This window comes from Pezoporus wallicus, unplaced genomic scaffold (assembly GCF_028554395.1).
Source record: "Pezoporus wallicus isolate ANWC-B61680 ecotype Strahan unplaced genomic scaffold, APGP_CSIRO_Pwel_v1 contig_2595, whole genome shotgun sequence".
NCBI classification, from domain to species: Eukaryota; Metazoa; Chordata; class Aves; order Psittaciformes; family Psittacidae; genus Pezoporus; species Pezoporus wallicus.
The window spans coordinates 333761-355656 of NW_026640968.1; the positions used below are offsets into that span (position 1 = coordinate 333761).

Sequence of the window (21896 nt, forward strand, 5' to 3'; positions counted from 1 at the left end):
TTTTTTTTTTTTTTAATTAAAGGACAGTATTTTATATTCATTTCAAACTCAGTTATGGTATTTATTACAGAGTATATCAGGAGAAATCCAGTTGCCTAAGAATAATCCAGTTTTCTTCTTCATGATGACCTTTGCAATTATGCTTTCTAGAAGAGCCAGGGACCAATACTATTATATCAGATAAGAATTAAGCAACTGCACTGACAAAATATAAAATTATTTTGCAGCATCACCATCTTGCATGATGGTAGACAACTTGTCAGACAGCTCAGTCTTATAAATACGTCTATTACTGGACTTCTCTATTAATTTCACAGAATTAAAGTATTTCAGCTAGCCTAACATCCATTTTAGTTGAGTACATGCAGAAGAAAACTGAGGAAGAGTTTCAGCTGTCTTTTTTTAATCACCCTCCCCCCCCCCCCCAGCTGTCATTAGTAGAATTAAATAATCAAAATTGAGAACAAGGCTAGAAAGAACCAGGCTAGTCCATTAAGCCAGACCCATCTTATCCAACTGCAAGTGCTAAAAGATGTCACATTTTAATACTAATGATGTATCATCACTGAATGAAAACTACCTTTGTGTTTTCTGAAGAAAATCCAGACCATTGTTGTTCATGTGGGATGCCTCAGCTTCCTTCAAGCTGTTATTAGACTACCTCATTTTGTAGTTGCCATGAAATTCAATAGAGTTCACTGCTTTTTACAAAAAACATTGAGAAATGGCTGATTTATTGCAAGGAATTGCTCTGTGCTTCTGTATTCCCAGATTTAGAGCAGCAAAATGTGCTTTTGTTATGTAAAATACGTGAGCACCCATTGAGCTGTGTCTTTAAAAGCTGTGATTTCTGTAGATCTTGCTGGGCAGATAGTATTGACCTAATTCATCTTAGTGGTACTAAAGGAAACAAAAATGTATTTTGAATATACCTCAGGATAACTTTTGTGTTATGGAAGTGCTGTAACTGATGTGAAGATGCAGAGCTATTGTACACAGCTGGATATCTGCAGGTCAGTGAACGCTCTGTTCAGATGTGTTCCACACTGTACCTGCTCTGCACTAGGGTGCACTAGGGTTACAGGAATATAAAGCATGCAGTATCCTGTTTGATGAATGAACTGGAAGGTTTTTCCTGGTGTACTGATGTGAAATACTTCCTTAAATATAAGATCATGTCTAATATATTTTAAATATTTACTTACAGAGTTGGCATTTGTTGGGTTTGGCCAAGGTCTACCACCCCCAGGACCCCTGTAACAGAAGATGTAAGATGAGACACAGAACAATCCCCATCTTCTAACCAGCTCTTATGGAAGCAAATAAAAACAATCTGTTTTCAGAGTAAGGAAGGATAGCTTTTTCGAAATAGTGTGTTTGTTTATAAACCATAACCACACCAAGTCATAACTGCTGTAGCAAAATTCCCAGCGTTGCACTACTATTATCATTTAATCAGTTTATGAGTTGATGAAAGATAATTTATTTATTGTTACAACCCTGCCACTCACATTTAAGATACTTTATTTCCCGACCCATTCTGATACTTCTTTGCTTTTCAGGACAGGACCTGCCAGAATGGCACCATAAGGAGTTCTTCTCCAATAGCCACACTGCCAGAGGCTGCAGAGGAGATGGCACAGTTTTGCATTGGTCCCAAACACTTGCAAATTTAGGAAGTGCCAGACATTCCCCTTTTATATTCTCAATGCGACAACAATTTGAAAGACATTGTGAGTGTGTGTCTCTTGAAGTGTTTTACTTCTGCTCGAAGAGAATTTAACTCTGTGTTACATATATGCAACATGTTAATATGGCACAGAAGTTTTGCAAAGCGTAAAAAACAAGTTCCCAAATTCTTGTAAGTTCTCACAGGAGATTTTTCCTTGTACTCTCTTAACCTTTTCTAAAATATCTGGAAGAAGAATCACACAGTCCATGAAAGTCTGCTTATAGTAGAGGCAAAGGCAGGAAGGTACTAAAATAGCAGTGTAATTTCAGGCATAGGAACAGTACTCTTGCTTAGATAATACCTTCCTGAAGAATTGAAGATGAATGCATTTATTCAGTATAGCTTTAGAATACTGCAAGTATGGTAAGGTTTTATTAGTGAAAGTGATGGTAGTACATTATATACGTTTTGAGAAAACTTGTATTTTTAAAAGAAGAAGCCACATTAAATCATTGTTACAACCTCTATCTGACAATAATTACAATAAATCTCATGTATTAACAACTGAATACATGTGAGTTTGTACATACTTTGAACATGTTCAGAAATGTATCTAAAAACGGTTTGCTACTTGAGTAAGGCAACAGAAGTCACAGAAACACATAATATATCCTAGAGCAGTCAAAATGGAGATTTTAAACATCCTTGTTACATTTGACCCAAGTGGTGTACACATGATGAAGTGGCAGCTCCCCAACAAGAGGGACAAGAGTTTTCACAGCCACAAAAGCCTTTTGATAAAGACAACTCTGAGGGGACTTCAGAGGGATAGTAAGGGCAGGGAAGGGAAAAAAGGAGGAGCCATGTAGATAGAGGACGTTTTTTTCAGATCTCTTGCTGTTATTTTAAGATTCTCACTATTAGCTGAGCTCAGAAAAAATAGTTTGATGGTTAGGCTTCATCTTTTAACAGTCCCTTATGAGGGATCCAAGCCATATGGGAGGTAAAATCTCCATGTTTACAGTAATAACATCGCAATAACTGTAATTATTCCTGAGATCATTAGGAGCTTGTAGTTATTTATAAATAAGGCAAAATCACTTTTGGAAGGCCCTGACAACTCAGAGGCAGAGCAGATGACAAAACTTTCACATTTAGAATGGCATTTTGGCCCCTTCAGCTTTAGAAAAGCAACATTAGCCATCACAGCTTCCAGACATGGGAGAGTGATTTAAATATAGAGAAGAAAGCAGGCTTTATTAACGAGTTCAGGAAGTTTTCTATCTATTTTAGAGTCTTGCAAAACTAAAACCTATTAAGTAGATAAGTTGCCTGAGGGATTTAATATTGTATCCTGTGGTGGCTTTTTTTATTACATTGCTGATGAAAATATAAAGAAATGAGTTCAAACACAACTATAATAAATCAAGTGAAAACTTATTTATTTGCACCGATTTTGGTTTTGGAACGCCTTTCCTGCTTTATTTATTGGGAGAAAAGGGAGGTGAAGCAAGAAAAGGGACTCAACAGTACTCATGCTCCTCAGGTGAAATGGTCAGCATATTCAAACATTCAAATTTTCAGCAATTCCTAAATATTACAAGGTGAAATATGAGGTGCTCCTTCCCCAGCACCAAAAAAAAAAAAAAACAACAAACCAAACCAAAACACCGTTTTTTGTTTTCCATATACAATATTTGTTTTATTGGATCCTACTTTTCAGAAGAGAGCATGGAACTGCACTTGGGATGGATAAAGAGCCAACCAAGAGCTTGTGGGTCAGGACTGAAGGAAGAGCAGGGACAAGGGACATTACAGTGAGGATCTGCTACTAGGCCACCCAACCAGGAAGGCTGAGGATAAGGTCCTCAAAAGGGAGATAGGTATAGCCTCATGTTCACAAGCCTCGTGCTCATGGCGACTTCAACCACCCCAATATCTGTTAGAGGGTCAACACAGCAAGGCACCAGCTGTCCAGGAGGTTCCTGGAATGTGTTGGTGACAACTTCCTACTCCAAGCAATAGAGGAACCAACGAGGAGGGGGGCCTGTGTTGGACCTTATCCTCACATAGGAGGGGCTGGTGGGGAATGCGACGGTCCAAGGCAGCCTTGGCTGTAGCGATCATGAGATGGTAGAGCTCAAGATCCTCAGGGGAGTGTGAGAAGAGTGTGCAGCAAGCTCACTGCCCTGGACTTCAAGAGAGCAGACTTTGGCCTCTTCAGGAACCTGCTCAGTAAAGTTCCATGGGATACAGCCCTGGAGGGAAGAGGGGCCCCCAAGAAAGCTGGTTGATATTCAAGGATCACCTCCTCTGAGCTCAGGAGCATTTGCATTCCAACAAAGAAGTCAGGCAAGAACACCAGTAGGCCTCCATGGAGGAACAAGGAGGTCCTGGACAAATTCCAGCATAAAAAGGAGGCCTACAGAGGGTGGAAACAGCAACATAGCCTGGGAGGAATATAGAGAAACAGTCAGAGCAGCCAGGGATCAGGTTAGGAAAGCTAAAGCCATGACAGAACTCAATCAGCCAGGGATGTCAAGGGCAACTCAAAAAGCTTCTATAGATATATTGATGATAAAAGTTAAGATTAGGCAAAATGTGGGCCCTCTCCAGAAGGAAACAGGAGACCTAGTCACCTGGGATGTGGAGAAGGATGTGGTACTCAGTGACATTTTGCCTCAGTCTTTGTTCACAAGAGCTACAGCCACACTGCCCAAGTCTCAGAAGGCACTGGGAGAATGAACAACCACCTGCTGTAAGAGAAGATCAGGTTCGAGAACATCTAAGGAACCTGAAGGTGCACAAGTCTATGGGACCTGATGACATGCATCCACAGGTTGTGAGGGAACTGGCATATGAAGTGGCTATGCCACTATCCATCCTGAGAAGTTGTGGCAGTCTGGTGAAGTTCCTGTTGACTGGAAACGTAACCCCCATTTTTAAAAGGAAAAAAAGAGACCTAGGGAACGGAAGGCTGGTCAGTTGGTGCCCAGCAAGATCACGGAGCAGATCCTCCTGGAAACTATACTAAGGCACATGGACAATAAGGGGGTGATTGGTGACAGCCAACATGGCTTCACTCAGGGCAAATCATGCCTGAAAAATTTGGTGGCCGCCTGCAATAGGGTTGCATCATTGGTGGATGAAGGAAGAGCAAATGATGTCATCTAGCTAGAACACTGTGCAAAGCATTTGACACTGCCTGTAGGACATCCTTGTCTCTACACTGGAGAGAGAGGGATTTGATGGATGGACCACTCCATGAGTAAGGAATCGGCTGGATCATTGCACTCAAAAGAGTTGTGGTTGACATCTTGGTGTCAAATGTGATGAGTATTCCTCAGGGGTCTGTAGCACCTCTGCTCTGGAGACAGGCTGAGAGAGCTGGGCTTGTTCAGCCTGGAGAAGAGAAGGCTCCTTAAGGGGAGACCTTAGAGCAGCTGCCAGTGCCTAAAGGGGCTACAAGAAACCTGGAGAGGGGCTTTTGACAAGGGCCTGTAGGGACAGGCCAAGGGGAATGGCTTTAACCTGACAGAGGGGAGACTGAGATGAGCTCTTAGGCAGAAGTTCTTCCCTGTGAGGGTGGTGAGGCCCTGGCACAGGTTGCCCAGAGACGTTCTGGCTGCCCCATCCCTGGCAGTGCTCAAGGCCAGGTTGGACGGGGCTTGGAGCAACCTGGTCTAGTGGAAGGTGTCCCTGCCCATGGCAGGGGTTGGAACTGGATGAGCTTTAAGGTCCCTTCCAGCCCAAACTCTTCTACGAAATCAGGAATATTTCTACTAACACTGGAAGTCTGTTCTCACCCCAAAACCCTGAACTTGTTTGTGTGACATTAAGTAACACAAATACATCTAGCAAAAGCACCAAATGGAAAATAGCTCTGATGATACTACAGATTACTCTGAGCTACCAAAATATTAAAATGATGACTGAGATACATGATTGAGTTAAGCCACAGTGACATGGAAATTTAAGCAGCCCTTATGAGGAGACTGACAAACACCTTTCACCTAAAAAGCTGTTGGAATTTGAAAATTTACTGGAAGTCATGGGCAGCTCTAAGTATCGACTTAGAAAACACTGTTGCAGATTCTGCTGGAAATCCATATGGTTTTTGTAGAGCCAAATACTATTAGCTTATAAAACACACATTTAAAAAAGCTACCTGTGTATTTTTTTCAATGCAATGCAAACAGGGGGCTTTGCTCTTTATTAAATGTTTAATTTGGATGCATTGACAGTGTCATAAAACATTATTATCAGTGTACCAGTTTCAAAATGGAGTGATTTATGAAATAGCTAACACTATGACTAATAGCAGCTGCATTTTATCTTTAAACTTAGTCCTATACTGCTGATCCTAGTTCTTGGAAAATAAAGTCTGAAGTTGCAGTTTCCAAAGGGGCAAATATAGTCAATCAGGAAATTAAACTCTGAGACGCAGTTTATGAATTGAAGTCAAAAAACAAAATCACTTTTTTTTTTCCTATTCAGGCATGACTGAGATATTCTTAGTGCTTGGAGACAGCACTGCAGGTCACACAGGCCATTAAAAGGTGCCAGTGAAATGCTAACACTGATCCCTGAAATTTGCAATTTTGTTCCAAAACCAGCATTTTTTCACAAACACATAAAACCTTACTAAAACAGGTTACACAAAGTTTCAACTTCAAACGTCATGGTAAAATACAATAAACATGTATTAGCTGTTTCAAAAGTAATCTGATAAGCATTAGTTATGATGGAGCAAGCAATTATTTAGCAGTACTACATTTGTGGAGTATATGCTTTTGGACTCAAATATTATCAATAAGTTCACAAGCTGGTTGTTGCTATTTTTTACAATAAGGACACTTTTTTAAATTGCAGTTAGTAGTCATCAAAGCATGTTACTCGTCAAAGCATGTTCTCCTTGTCTTATCCCAAATGTTACTTCTGGGTAATCCTTTTGTGGGTAATCCCCAACAAACTGCCATATCCGAAATGTTACTTCTACAATGAAATAATGATTTTTCTAAATATGGCAAGATTTCATTATTATACTTACATGTTCATTCCAGGCATCCCTGGGCCACCTAAAGCATTCAGTGGGGGTCTCATTGCACCTCCATAGTTCTGCAATGATAACCAAGGATCAGACTACCACAAAACAAAAAAAGAAAACCAAAGAGGAGGGGGAAAGAAAGGACAGCAGGTTAATGATATCCCTACATAACTGCTGACTGGACAGGCCAATGTAATTCATTCTTTCAGGAGTTTCCATTGTTCACTTCAAAAAATAACACTGTTAACCCCGCAAGAAAGACTTGCAATACAACAGAAATAGACTAAGAATTGCCAGTTGTTTCAGGAGGAATTATTTACACATGCAGAAGTCAAGGCAATGGCCAGCAAGGGGCAGGCTTTATAACGTATTTAACTTTTATATAAAGGGAACTCATTCAAAATCAGAAACCTAGACTTAAATTCCAAATTTCTACATCATGGCATTTAAATAGAATTATTTTTAATTACATTTTGTTAAGATGTCAGTAAGTGCTTGTATAAAATTACACTATATCACTTTTATAACATACAGCATAATCATTAAATTTCTTTTCTAATCAGTCGATTCTAGTACTATAGTAAGTACAATGAATGTCATAGCACTGCTAACAAATGCACTGCCCAATGCCTACAAAATCTGAGTTTATGCTCTGACATTATGACAGAAGTTTAACTGTACTAGTTATGAGAAAAATAAATTATACCTATTTTCATTCAAAGGAATACAAGCAAAACAGTCTGGGAGTCATAACAGGCTCCCTGAACTGTATTAATCCTGCTACATTTTTCTGATATTGCAAAAGAATAGATAATAGAAAATTCTCTACAATGGACAGCTATCTATTTTGGAAGAACGTGGGAATGAATAAGTAATTTTTTTTTAAAAGTAGGTTGTTGTTGCAGTCTGTTTTCCTCTAATAAAACCTATTTCATGTATGGTATAAATCAGACATGGTTTATAAGCTGCATAAACTGTATCAGTCATACTTATGGGTGTTCTCTAAATCAGTCTGATTCATAAAACCATATAAACATGAAGTCATGAATGGGACAAATCCAACAATGATAGTCAAAGTGTGGGTCTGGTGATGCTTATATTTGACTGATATGACATGATCAGTTATCTAGAACTGATCTAGAAATGATCAAGAATTAGGAGAAAAGTTTCTGTTGCTGAAACAAAAACCCCAAACTAAAAAATCTCTTAATTGTTAGCAATACTGAAAGAGTTTCATCGATAGCTGGTTTACAAGAATACAACCAGAGGGTGCAAACGTCCTCTTCCAGACTCAGCAGTGATATTCAAGTTGCTGGTCATCAGTAACTACTTATCCCGCCTTTCTGTACCAGCAGGTAGACTGACTGGTGGCACAAGGTAGCCAGATTAACTCCTGTTTAACCTAAGTTATCCTAAATGATTTGCCTGAGCAACTGTAGAGGAGTAAGTGATGGCTAGTCAAAACAGCTGGGCACAGTGACAACCCCAGCTGGCAGTGCTGGATCTGGAAGAGAAAACAGTCTGACTAACAAGACAGCAGCTCTGTATCTGGTTTATTTCATTTTTCCATCCTGATGTGTAGGGCCAAGACATTCTCCCTGTTTGGTATCTCTGGTATCTCCCCTCTTTATCTTAATTCAGGAATCATTTGTGCGGATTCGGGTTAGAGATCTCTATGAAATCCCACAGGACTCAAAGAAACCTAATCAAATGTACTTCTAACTCTAACTGATGCAAATTCTAATCATATGTACTCCTCTGTCCTAAAATAAGAGTGCTTTCATTAAGGCTACCAATATACATGTTCCTTCATCTGCAGCTATACTCTCTACAGAAGTTAGTGCCCCAGTTTGCTCCTTACAGCTTTTAACTCTAAGTCAGCACCACCACTGTTTATCTGGCATTTGAATTATTTGGAAAAGTGCTCTTTAACATCAGGTGGCCAAAAGGAGACAGATTAGCTAAAACCTCTTACTTAAATATTGAAGATGACTTAATTCTTTTTGTCTGGAAAGCAGCAGGGAACGTGGGAGGCTCACCAGCAGATACAAAGGATGGGGAGAAGTAGTAGTCACAGACTGAGGGTAGGACCCCATTCATCTAACATAGCTGTATCTTGAAAAAAGCCTCAACCTAATTCTCTGAACTTCTTCATAAATTCAAGCATTTACAACTATCCACTTTTTTTTGTTTCCTGTTATTTAGTTTGAAACAGTCTAGAATCATAAAATACAAATCTCAGGTAAATTTTCTTTAAGTTTTCTAGCACATGCATGCTATATTGAACATAAGCATTTCTATATCAGCACATCAACTGTTCTGCAAGTTGACTGCCTGTGCAGCAAGGTAGCAGAGCTTCCTACTACAGTCACACCTAAGTCAACTTTACAAGAGGATGTTAAAAGTAGGTGAGAGTCATCAAATTTTGTTTTAGAACTGTATTCTGAGAAGATCCTAAAGGCCAGAAACAAAGATAGATGATCCATTTACAGAAAAGATCAATTTGCAAACTTAAATTTTGTGTAGATTATATTTTTCCCCATTTTAAGAGGATGTTCAGTATAAGAGAGAAGAACCTTACAAAACCACTAGATTTTAGGAGACAGCAAAAATGTAAAAATCATTCTTGCAAAAATTGGCATGAGATTTGCCAGCTGTGTGACTAATGGTGCTGAATAAAGTATCAGTTCAATCTCATATGGCAGCATTGCAAAGTTTCTCTTCCTACCTCCAAAAGGCAAGTGGCAAATATACTTCAGTGATACAAAAAACCCCAACAAATGTATTGAATAATATAATAATATTCTGTTGGTCACACAGCAGATATAGCATAGACTGCACAACTGATTTCTACCCAAGAAGACCCAAAACTGTAAAGACTTATGAACAGATTTGAAAAGCAAAGCTATTTAATAATTTAAAATTCAGTTGCTATTCCAAAGAATGAAGAACTCTCTAGAGAGATTATCTGAAATGGGGAAGTAAAAATGCAAAGTGTGGGCACAAGCAGCATGCTGTAAAACAAAATACTGGCAACACTGGTATGAAATACCACCACCTAAATCTTCTCACTGACAGCACTGACAAAACACAGAATAATATTCTGGATTCATATTTTAGGTACACATCAGAATTAATTTGTTTACTGCTGAAATGTAATACTGACAAATATCCACTCATGTTTTCACAGATTTGAAGAAAAAGCCTATAAATAATTAGCACCTTGGAGAAGGCTGATTCTTGCAATGCAAGGTTGCTTTGGATGTCAGAAACAGAGCTAGAGAGATTCTTCTGATTGACAAGGGGGAGAAATGGCAGCATGAAATTCTAATTTTACATTAAAATCTCACTAGCAGTCCCCCAAAATATAGATCAACAGTAGATGAAAGAAAAACTTTACAGAATTTTGGGGGTATTTTTGGTACACAGAGTTTACCTAAGTTAGATATATCAATCCTTTCCTCCTAAATAGTATAATCAATTACGCTGGGAGGATGAGGAAACACTTGGTCTCCTTCACAAACGTCAGCCTACAATGGCTGTAGAACAAACAGAACTTTTCTGAAGTAAGCAAGGCAAGGGATTCCTCTTTTAATTTCAAATCCTAATTGAAATGACTGACAGTTTTATTTTAGACTTTGTACAGCCGCAACTCAGTATTAGCTTTTGTAAAACAGAAAGTTTATTTTAAAACAGGATTAGAAGAACAAGTCCTGGCCATCTTCAAGCTACTGAAAGCCAGAGTAACAGAGTCAGTATAGGCTTATCAATAAAAATGGGCATCTATCTGTGGAAGGTACCTGTGGTCCTAATGGAACCATTCCTCTTGGAGGAGTCATTCTCTGCATTGGCCCACCCATGTTTGGATGCCCTGCAAATAAAATTGTGCAGCTTAAAAAACCATGCAATACACAAGCACCTTCTAAAACAGCTTTAACATATCACTCATTTTTAATTAACAACAGCTTAAGAAGCTGCAGTAAGCTTTGAAGCAGGAAAAAAACCCACAAGTTTGAGAAGCCAGTGCTTTTGAACAGTCCGAATAATTATTTCATTCACCTTGCTGCCTTGTTGGGTCCATCCCACTAGGCAATAATGGCTGACTTCCTGGGACACCTCCAAGAGCCTGCAGGAACAGAAACCATGTTAAGAGCATACACTCCTTTGAAATTTACTTTAAAGATGCAATTGCCTAATTCGCACCTCCTCTGCCCACCCTTCACTTCATCTTACCTATTATTTAACCTCCAAACAGTGCCTTTTTCTTCGGTACATACCAATTTATCCCAAGCTTATACTGTTACAGTTTTCCTTTTTAACTTCCTTTTTAAGCATTATTTTAACATTTCCTTTCAGAAGTCAGGATGCAGACACGGATATCCTCCAAAAGTGAGCCGTAACTGAGCCAACTGTACAGTATTCAGAGTGTACAGATAGTGAGCTGTAATGTGGGGGATATTTTATCTTCCACTCTGCCTTACTCTTCTTGAAGGGCACCAATGCAAAGATAAGCTTATTATTCATATACAGGATATAACAACTGTCACAAAACTTGCTCCTAAATCTTGCCTTGATACATTAAGGTACATTGTGTTGTTATTTCACTTCTGGTCCAAATCAAACACATTGCTTTTATGTCCCCACATTTTAATCCAACTTTTGTGTTTATAGTAACTGAATTAGGTTTAAGGCTAATTTCTATAGTCTCTCACCTGTAGTTTAGTCGACAAAAAAGAAGTTTTTTTATGAATGGGTCTTCGTGGCTGATCCACCTAGCATTTCAAAACACCACCACATTTTCAGTGAAAATGTATCCAGATTGAGTAAATCTGTTACTTGAAAGTAATCTACTCAGGCAATACAGGCAATGCTTACTGTGGGAATGGGTAAATTACTCTTGAACAGGAAACACCACAGTAGTCTCGGATATATACAAAAGGGAACTTATCTGCAAATACTATAGAGTGCGTTCTACAAGAGGCAGGAAATTCACAATTAAAATGCACATTATTTCCTCTAAGGTAATACAGCCAAAAGGTACTGCACTGCAAGATTAATGGAATTCACAAATAATCTGCAATGATGTCATCTAAATCAGAGTTTTATATGTACTTCAAAGGCTTGAAGTTAGGATAATGGGTAAGAACAATACATGAAATGTATGGAGAAGTGTCAATTACCAGCAAAGCAGGAACTTGTCACTTCTGCCAAAGATGGACACAGAAGGAGAAGGAGGCATTTGCTGCTGTGAACACATGTGACCAAAGCCTTATCTCATGCAGTCATTACACTGTGGATCATTACATGAGGGACCACAGTTCCTTTTTAACACATCAGACTACTTCCCAAGAAAAACAAGTGTTCTGCACAGCACAGTGCATTGCCAACAGCAAATAACTTTGTAAGTCTTGATCTTGTAGGATATGATCAAGTACTGGAGGCAACCTAGGGGTATTCATGCCACACTCAGTACTGATTTTCCTCCTACAAAGCCTAGACTAGCTCAGATAACCCTTACACAGCACTGTACAGTGCTGTGCATGCATGTCCTATGTTACCTTCCTTGACTAAGAAACACAATCCCTACTTCAAGGCATTAAGGAATAAAATGATAGTTAACAAGAGAGAATTTTAACTCTGATTTTTTACTGACTTCCATCTAATCAAAATTTCAGCCTTAAAGCTGCACTACAGTAGTTTATTACTTCCACACATTGCCCATCTATACTGTAACTTAAATAATGTCAGTGTTGCTAAAAGCAGTAATTCATTGATGTGGCATAATGTAAGTGAATGGCAAGAGCAGTAATTCACTGAGATTATGTGATTATGTTACAGCTCTGAACTCAAAATATCACAATTTGCAGACAAAAGCACATCTGAAACTGAAACTGCAGGTTGGCAGTGCTTTCACAGCACTCACCAACCACATCCTGCTTCTACCTGCCAGCATTTACAGTGTTCAGAAACAGAAAAACAAAAGAATATGTGAAACCCAAACACTGGAGTGTTTTTGGCTAAGGTATTACTGAGAAGTGTAAAAATAAATAAGATATTTTGTACTGAGTTATAGTATATCTGTAGCAAAGATTTAACTGATGCTTCAGTTGTCCCTTGATGACAACTGAATTAACCTTCTGCAAGGTTAATTAAGTCACCCGTTTCCCTTTGTGAGAAGCAGCTGTGGTACAGGTAACTTAACCTGCTCCTAAACATCATCGTGTTTGATGTAGGGGAATATCTGAAGATGTCTTGGCACCTGGTATGCGCAGCCCACTCAAATTTAAACTTCATGCTTTCTGATAATATGCCGGTGCTAAAGATAAGTTTGTTCAGGTGTTATACAGACCCAAAAAATAGCCAGCTCACTGAATTGTGACCAGAAATTTGGACCTGGAGTCTAAGTTGGACCAAAACACCCATTCCATCTATCTTATGACTTTTCCCAATATCTCCTCTAATATCTTCCTCTATCTGCACCAAGGAGAACCTAAAAATACAGATGCTATCTGCTTTCAGAACCAAACAGCAGCTCGTAACTCATTCCTGTTACGCTGTCATGCATATCCTTTTTGGAAATGAGAGAAATTGGGAATTTGATGATTTTATCAAGACTTCAGTGTCTCTAAGAGCCATAAAGCACTTCACAGTCTCTCCGTCTCACCAATAATCTTCATATTTACTAAGAAATAAATATACTTCATATATCCAACAAAGATTAGGAGAGAGGGATGCATTTTACATAGAATTAAGTAAAAAATATTCTCAGAGCTAACTACTTGATGGGTGGTTAGGAACTTTAGAGAGTGTAACAATTATGGGGACATTCTGCCTCCATCTCAGAGGAGGCAGCACTGACTGGAGGTTAATGCAGCACAGCACAAGGCAACTATATACTCCCTCTGCAAAAAGGCTTAGCTCACAATTTTGAGGCATAGACAATAATTATGCATAGGAAAGTCAGCTGGGAGTGGCATGGCTGCACCTTATCAAAATGACTAATGGTCAGATAAAATGCGGTGGGGAAGGACTGAATGAGTTTTGTAACCCACAAGTCCTTGAGAGCCAACAAGACAACATTCCCTGTCCCCACCACTGCACCATCCATCACCCTGGATGATAATGCATCAGTGATAAACTCTTACCTGATTAGGTATTCTTAAAGGTGGCCTTGGACCTCCAGGGTACCGAGGAGACATGAAAGGCTATGAAAAACAAAGAAATACTGCTAAATAATTCAACATAGTTTGCAAATACCACATTGAGTCATTGGGTGTATGCCTTGTGCCATGCTCATACCTCAAGCATCCAGCTTAAATACTTCCACAGAGCATTCAGTACATTATTCCACAATGTTTTGCAGAACTAAATAAATTTTGAGATGCATCTATTTAGAACTTTGCTACAGCACTTGTGAATGCAGAATATAAGCAATGCATTAACAGTGTAGAATAATAAACTATTTAGATCACATAATCACACACCTATACTTTCCACTGCAGAAGGGGAAAAGAAACGAACCCTGCAATAGAAAACAAAAATGTTCTTGGAAAAGTAAAGAGGTAAGTAATAGCATAAAAATTCACAAATACTTTCCATTCACTTTTTCTTTATAATACAGTAAAATGTAATACAAGATTGTGAAGACACAGATTTCAAGTTTATGTTGTTCCATTAACAGTATTAATTCAATGTTGCACTTGTCCCATCCTCCATATGCAACTCCACGCTCACGCAGTACATCTCCTCTCTCAAAGCCAGATTTATACCGCAAATCTGTCATACCATCCTGCAACTTGTGAAGTTCTAGTGTCGCTTGATAACTACTATACTACATGATTCACAGCCCATGTGACAAAGAAGGTCAGTGTCTTATAATAAAAAAATAGTGGTACCAGCAAATACATTTAACATCTCTACTTATTCCACCCTAAAGTGTGACAATAATCTAGAAATCTAAATAGCCAGGAGGTTAGTGGCAAGTGTGAGATCTACATACAGGAAAAAAAGGGATAAACATCTGACTAAACAGATGATGAAGAGGAACATTTTGGCAAGCAAGCGTACCTATAACTACAGAAGAAAATGAAAAGCTAAAAGTATGCTCTGACTGTGAACACGGGGACAAAAAGACTGACTCTTTGTATTGCAAAAGAGCTCACTTCTGTTCTGTGACACTGCCACTGGAGACAAAGGAGAGATAAAGGAAAGGAGTCTGCTGGGACTGCCCAGGAGCAATCTCCAATAACAAAGGAGCTACTGCACTTTTAAACCCACTCTTTGGTGTCTCTTTGGAAAGAAACAAATATAACTACACAGGCATCATCTAGTTAGTGTAGCTATGGACCAATGAATGGCGTATTTCAGCTCCATCAGCACTACTGCGTTATAAACTAAAATGCCAGTGAAAAATCAATGCTAGTAATCATGTATTAATAGTAGCAATAGCTAGCAAAAGAATTATTTTACCAATAATTAGTAAAGGATTTTTTCCTATTATCTTGAATAAAAAAATTAATAGATCCTTTCACATCTTAGAATCAGATGAAAGCTGAAATAATGTAACCTATATAAACATGAATTCAAAATAGGTACTAGAAAGCAATTTTATATACAGAGGATTTACAAACTGAAGAAGACAGTTCACTGACAATTGAAAAAAGATTATTAAAAAAGGTATTTGAAATTCTGTGCTACAGAAGAGGGAGCCTTCCTTCATGCCCTTTCACTGATGGTAAGAATCTCTGATAAGAAAGAAAAAGAAATTAAAAAGCGTTCTGCATGTGGTGAAGGCTGTAAACATGCAGGCCCTTGTAAAGCAGTAAAAGCATGAGAAAATTATAATTTCAACAATTTCCATAAAGGTCAACCTAGTGCATTATCTGGGCTGCAGCAAGATACTCTGGAGAGCATCTTAGATTTGCCTTACCTCATTCAGCAAATGAAACCTTAACTTTATTTACAGTTGTTCATAAAAGGGAAATCAGCAGTGTCTCTCAAGTCAACCATATCTTAATATAGAATCACACTACTAATATTAGTATATAACCGTGTGTTATTGGCAGAACATTGCTCCTTTCAAGCACAGTGGAAACCTACTTGTCCCTCTCTCCCCAGTGGGTTCACCTTTCTATGCAGTTTATAAAAACATTCCAAACTGTACTTTTTTTTCACAGAATTGAAATTTTATTAAAAACAATGACACAAATACCCCAGTACAGTAACAAGAGAAAAAAGCTTACTAACAGAAGTCACAACTTCACTGTTCAAAAGATGGTTTCCGATGCCTGACAGTAAGCCTGTATGGTTTGATTTGCCGTGACCTGATGTGAGTAGCCACCTCAGATTTTTGAGAAGGTCTGGCTCCAGGCAGGTCTCAAGCCCACTAACTTAAAACTGGTGGTCACAGTTGGTCAGTGTAGCACTTGTCTTCTGAAGACAAAAAACTGATTCTTCTCATGTTTAAGAAACAAACATTTCTTCCTGCTACCTCAGACTTGTGCCAAATCAAAATTCAGCACCTGTATACTGGAAAACCTGTAATGGATTCCCACACTAAATTCTCTCCTTATTTGCCTCAAAAGTTCAGTGGCGGAAGTAGACAGGTGCCATGCCAGTGAATCAAAGACTTCCTTGCTCACCCCAGCTAGCAGAGAGGAAGAGGGCTGTCAGCAATACAGTTAAAAAAGCATTTCTTCCACCTAAAGATTAGATGCATATGACTTATAAAAAAAAAAAGTAATATCGTATGCTATACTCATAGATTATGATTATGTATTGTACAATATATAAAACCATATATCATCCTACATAAAAACGTAATACATATAATAATATATCATAATGATATATAAGTGTATGGTATTATGCGCTATGAAACTAAAATAATAATTTATAATAATGAAAAATTAAAAAATAATCAGTATTAAAGTAGAAAAAATAAGAAAAATGCCAAAAAATAGGAAATAAAATTAAATAATACAACAACTTTAGCCATTAGGTAGGAAGAAGACAGAGTGGAGCAAAAGATTATCTCCCAGAGCCTCTCTGTGCATAAGGATACTCTCCAAATATATCTGGCATTTCAGGTCCAGATTCTGCTTAAGATGTTGCAAAGCCTGTCTATGGGAAACCAGTCTCTCAAAGCTGATCTGACTAGGGCAGAAGAGTATTACCAGAGTGGCTCCCTTCGACAGTAATTTCCAGAGGCTGAAATGGCTCTCAAGGGTTTCCAGTCACCACTGCAGCCTTTCAGTCACTACCACAGGGACATTATGATGAGTACAAGGAGGTGTAAACAACACTACTACACACCATCCTCAGCTATAGTTTACTTCTCCAATGGAGTTCAGGAACTGATACATATACCAGTGTATTAAAAACTCCCCCCCCCCCCCCCCCAACCAACAACAACAAAAACCAAACAAAAAAAAACAACACAAAACCAAAAACAGAACAAAAAAACTCACCAAAACCAACCCCAAAACAAAAAAACAAATCAAACAAAAAATTAACAATGAAGTAAAACAAAAAGAGCAAACAAACAAAAAAATGTATACAAAAAATGTATATAGAAAAGAATACGAAGAAAACAAAAGAACAGCAAGAATGTCATCTCTAAGCCACAACTGAGCTGGAGATGTCACCAGCGTTTGAAAACAGCCAATGAAACACATCTGTGAACATCACTATATTGTAATTTCTGCCTTCAGGTATAAAATTCAGTAATTTTGTATCACAGGAAGCATCCTGAAGGCTGCTGTTATGCAGAAGCTTTGGTCTAAAGCCAGAAGTCTTTATTATGCAGCAGCTTTGGTCTAAAGTGGGTGAAAAAGAAGCCAGAGAAGAAAAAACTTTCGTGCAGTTACTGCAGACTATATGGACCATATCAACTTAAAGAGGAAGAAAAGCCCACCTAAAGGAGAAAATTACTAAAAAAGAATATTTAAAAAATACTAAAAGAATACAGACTACACAAAATAAAATCAAGAACAGAAATGTCAAATTTAGTAAGCTCCCTGCTCTTACTTATAGCATCCTATCAAGCTGAATTGTTAAAAATAAATTCTTGTTATTGTTAAACAATTGCAACAATTGTTGTTGTTGTAATTGTTAAAAAAAAAAGGTCTTGTTAAATACAAGAACTGTGTAATTATTACTCTTGTCTTTTTTTAGTTGTTTGGATGATTCTAGAATATGGTGTGGTTTAGCTTTCTTGTAACTAATACCAGTAGAATAATAGAATTTTAAAAGACAGTGTTCTACTAAGTATGACAGATTTCAATAAATTTATTTATATTTACATTTACTTCCCTTCCAAAAGCTGGGGAAATAATTTACTTCCTTCAAAATATAGTGGGTTTTTTTTGCATTGACATTTTCATCCTTTTTCTACTCATTTAGTTACATTTATCAACCATGTTTTGTCACAGATAAATTGCAAAATTTACAATAAACCACAGTCAAATGACCAATCCTAAATATTGCTCACATTTCAATTCCTACTGAGACTGAATTCCTGATGAGATTGAATTTACTGTAAATATCCATATCTATTCCAATACATACATATTACATGATACCCTATGAGTTGTTATACTGGATACCACAACTTTATGTAAAAAACACACACACATCAGGAAAATACATAAATGTAGTTCAAAAAGAATCACTGCAATTACTGAGCATGAGTAATGGGGAGGCTGCACGTATCTGCAAACTGTAGAATACCAAGAGCCAACATGCTAAGGAACAAAGCCTGGGCTGAGGAGTACAAAATGGAATGCATATCACTTAAATAAGAGAACCCTGTCACCATGGCATGAAAAAACCCCACCTTTTTCAGGTAGGGTAGCTTAAAATAACAACGCTCATCAAGATTAGATTCACATGAATGTCTTCCTAGGTAGGTGTACCTAAACTTTTTTTCAACTCAAGAAAAAAGTTTTTTGTCTGGTCAAAGCAGGACATAAGGTATGTTTTCAAGCACACCACCAGTCTGGTTTAAAATTACTACATTTAAGGACACTGCAGAAAGCAGGGCAGTAGCTCAACCAGTCCCAAACAGCTCTATGCAGACCTGGAAGAGGATGCCCATGCCACACTCTTACTGCATGCTTAGGAAAGCAGAGGAAAAGGTTCTGCTCGCACCAGAGTGCTCTACAGGGCTTTCTCAAAACACCCCTAAATTCATGATCTTAGAAGCAAACAAATCCAAGTAATAACTCTCCTTCAGCATCCTTTTTTTTTTTCTTTAACTTTCATTATCAAATTTAGATTACTCTCAGAATGTATGTGTCAACACCATGAGAGGAGCACAGCAAGACTACACCACAAACTAAAAAATACAAGGTGAAACACAGTTTTAGCACTGGAAAAGACGAAAATGGTATTAATTGGTTTGTATAATTCAGTCACCATAATCAGCGCAAGCTCTAAATACCATGTATCACTAGAAGCTGAAAATGGAACCACAGACTTTCTTCGTGCACACTATGACAAATTATTTAAAATTAATTGTGCTCCTACTTGGAGATCAGGTATTTTAAGAGGGTCCAAGCTGCCAGCATCAATGTCATAAGCCAGACAGGAATTCTCATAATGAGCAAATCTCTTCATTTATTCATTTAAAGTTCTAAGTGATAAGAAGTGAAACAAACAAAAAATCTTTGTTCTCCTCTCCTTCATTAAAAACAAATTCAATTGCCAAGTGATATATTCTGTCTCTGAAAATTCAAATAATATTTATCTTTTCTCATTTTCAAACTATTCCTGGTTAAAAGGGTTGGCATCACTTAAATATTTGTAGTTCAAATGGTAAGAAATAAGACTATGAAATATTTTTATTTCATTTTTATATTATGGTAACAGTATTGAAAAATTACTAGGAAGAACATTTTAATGTATCTCCTTAAGACCCATGTGTTTTATAAAACGGTTTAGAAGTGCTTTACAACTACCACTAGCTTTGTGCTTCCATGCTCCATGAAATGGGTTTTGTACTCACCATAAAGTATGTGTGAACTGAATTTATCCAAGTTAGTTGACAATTCATATACTTCCATAAATTTAGTTTACTCTATGCTTTTCTTGTGGACATCTCCATCAACAGCAACAGTCATCGCTGCGTATAAGACACTCTTCATTAACATGTTTTAATTCTAACCAGGGCTAAACTAAATTGGCTCTCCATGACTCTTGCCCTGACACAGCCTGCTGATAAGCACAAATACGTAACTTAACCTCTGCAAAGCTCAGACAAGCTACCATAAATTCAAACAAAAAATTATTTTCCTATTCAACTGCATTTTACTGTTAACTTTAAAATCCTTCTTGTCCTCCTTTGCTCCCCATGTCTACAGCAGTGTTAGAGGTCTTTATTTTATATTTTGCTAAATCATTTTGGAGATGAAATTTGGGTTACACACTATACATCTTGTAATCCACCAGTAGAAATCAAACTGTTTTCATCTGCACTATTTCATGTGTTATAAAAAAATTGTTAAGAATCTCAGCATTGAGAATGATTTCCTTCTGAACTGGCCTTTCCTCATGATCTAACATATTTCCAGGAGCAAGTTCTTCTCTGTTCTTCAAAGTCTCTGAAAAAAATAACTTCTGTATTTATGGTTTTCTAAGAGCGGCCTGACATGCTTCAGCAACCTATAAGCAGCAACAGTAAGAGGTTTGATTTAATTTAAAAGTATGGAGCAATTTTTTTTTTTTTTAAATCTAAACGCTTTCTACAGACATCTAAATATTCCAAAAGTTACAACAATACTAGTATTTCAAATGAACTGAATGCTTTATCTCTAGTCAAGAAATACAGGAGTCACTGCACCATACAAAAGAATGCTTCAATACCTTGCATGGTCGGCATAGAAAAATGGAGAAACTAAACCTTTTCCTGAAACAAAACCAAAACCAAAAGAAAAAAACCACAAACACCACCCCCCAAACCAAAACAAAAATATTTTGCCCCTAGCTAAACAAGTGGGAGGGAGAGGTTCTAGGTTCTGCACAAGGAAATTAATGGATTTAAAAAAAAAAAAATAGAAGGGCTATTACCTACATGCATTTTAAAACATGTTAACGGTTCTTACTTAAATTTCTATTGAATGCAAATACTACAGAAAATAAAGAGTATTTCAAACCTTACAAGCCAAAACTAAAGCACCAAGAAGCATAACCTCTTCAGAAAACAAACCATGCTTTTAGAAATCAGACATCATATGCACTGAGCTTGACAGAGGTTTTCTTCAAATTTAGTAAACCTTCTATTGACCCCTAATTATAGTAAATGACTGATTTTTTTTGGAACAACTTTGACAATGACAAGCTGGAGTTTGTTATTCCTGCTGTTAAATTTAATAAATATATTATTTCAAAGCTACATGGATTATCATCATTCCAGGATTTTGCCTTCAAACCCACTCACTTGCGGCTCATGTAAAAAGGAAGAGTCAGACTAAGACGGGAACTTGAATTAACCTCAGCAGAAGGAAGCATCATACATGAATGACGATCTTTCTCCCTACTTTACCACTTCAGCAGCAATTATAACACCAAATTTGGCATATGGTCAGTACCCATAAAATTCTGAAGGTTATCTCCCAGAGAATGTGAATTTTCAGGATAAGATTCTGAAGTTCAGAACCGATCTCCTAGGGGAATGACTCGTGCCCAATTTCACTTCTTCCCCCTGCTTCACAATTAGCAGTGGGTCTGTGGCTGTGTGAGGTGCACTTGTGGAAGAGGAGGCTGGGGAAGCATGTGCTCAGAGTTTATTTAGCTACTCAAGCTGAGCAGTTTTAATTATTCTAACAGTTGCAAGCAGCAAAACCATTACCACAACTGCAGAATGGAACTATCAAAGCCAGCAGATGTTGGACACCTTTATCTTTTTTTAAAGTTGACTTTATTCCTGGTATTTAGAGAAAATGAACAGAAAAGAGTGGAATAAACACAAACTACTTGCAGATCTTTCTAGATGATAATCCCTTCTCACATAGTCTAAAAAGTCAAAATAATTTTTTAAATTAAGATATTTTAAAATGCAGTGTGATACTCACAAGGACAAAAATGTGCAGATCCAAATGCTGCAAAGAATTAGAAATATATACATAATTTTATGCACTTGAGTGTTCCTTGTGGGCGCCAGTCTGCTATACTGGGATG

General features: G+C 37.6%; 2 protein-coding genes across 8 annotated transcripts in view; one reads left to right on the forward strand and one right to left on the reverse strand.

Moving 5' to 3' along the window:
- The window catches only part of RASGRF2 (Ras protein specific guanine nucleotide releasing factor 2), a 275229-nt gene that overhangs the window by 252266 nt on the left and 1067 nt on the right, over nt 1-21896 (forward strand). The gene's annotated exons all lie outside the window — the stretch shown is intronic.
- Nucleotides 1-21896, reverse strand: part of SSBP2 (single stranded DNA binding protein 2) — a 181878-nt gene that overhangs the window by 30589 nt on the left and 129393 nt on the right. For 4 of the 7 annotated variants that reach the window (XM_057421391.1, XM_057421393.1, XM_057421392.1 and 1 more), the window contains 5 exons: nt 13865-13924; nt 10779-10845; nt 10520-10590; nt 6723-6814; nt 1206-1254 (listed from right to left, as the gene is read on the reverse strand). In XM_057421391.1, coding sequence (XP_057277374.1) covers nt 1206-1254; nt 6723-6814; nt 10520-10590; nt 10779-10845; nt 13865-13918 — 333 coding nt within the window. In that variant the 5' untranslated portion in view covers nt 13919-13924. The remainder of the gene's footprint in view (nt 1-1205; nt 1255-6722; nt 6815-10519; nt 10591-10778; nt 10846-13864; nt 13925-21896) is intronic. The other 3 variants (XM_057421394.1, XM_057421398.1, XM_057421390.1) reach the window with 1 other exon arrangement.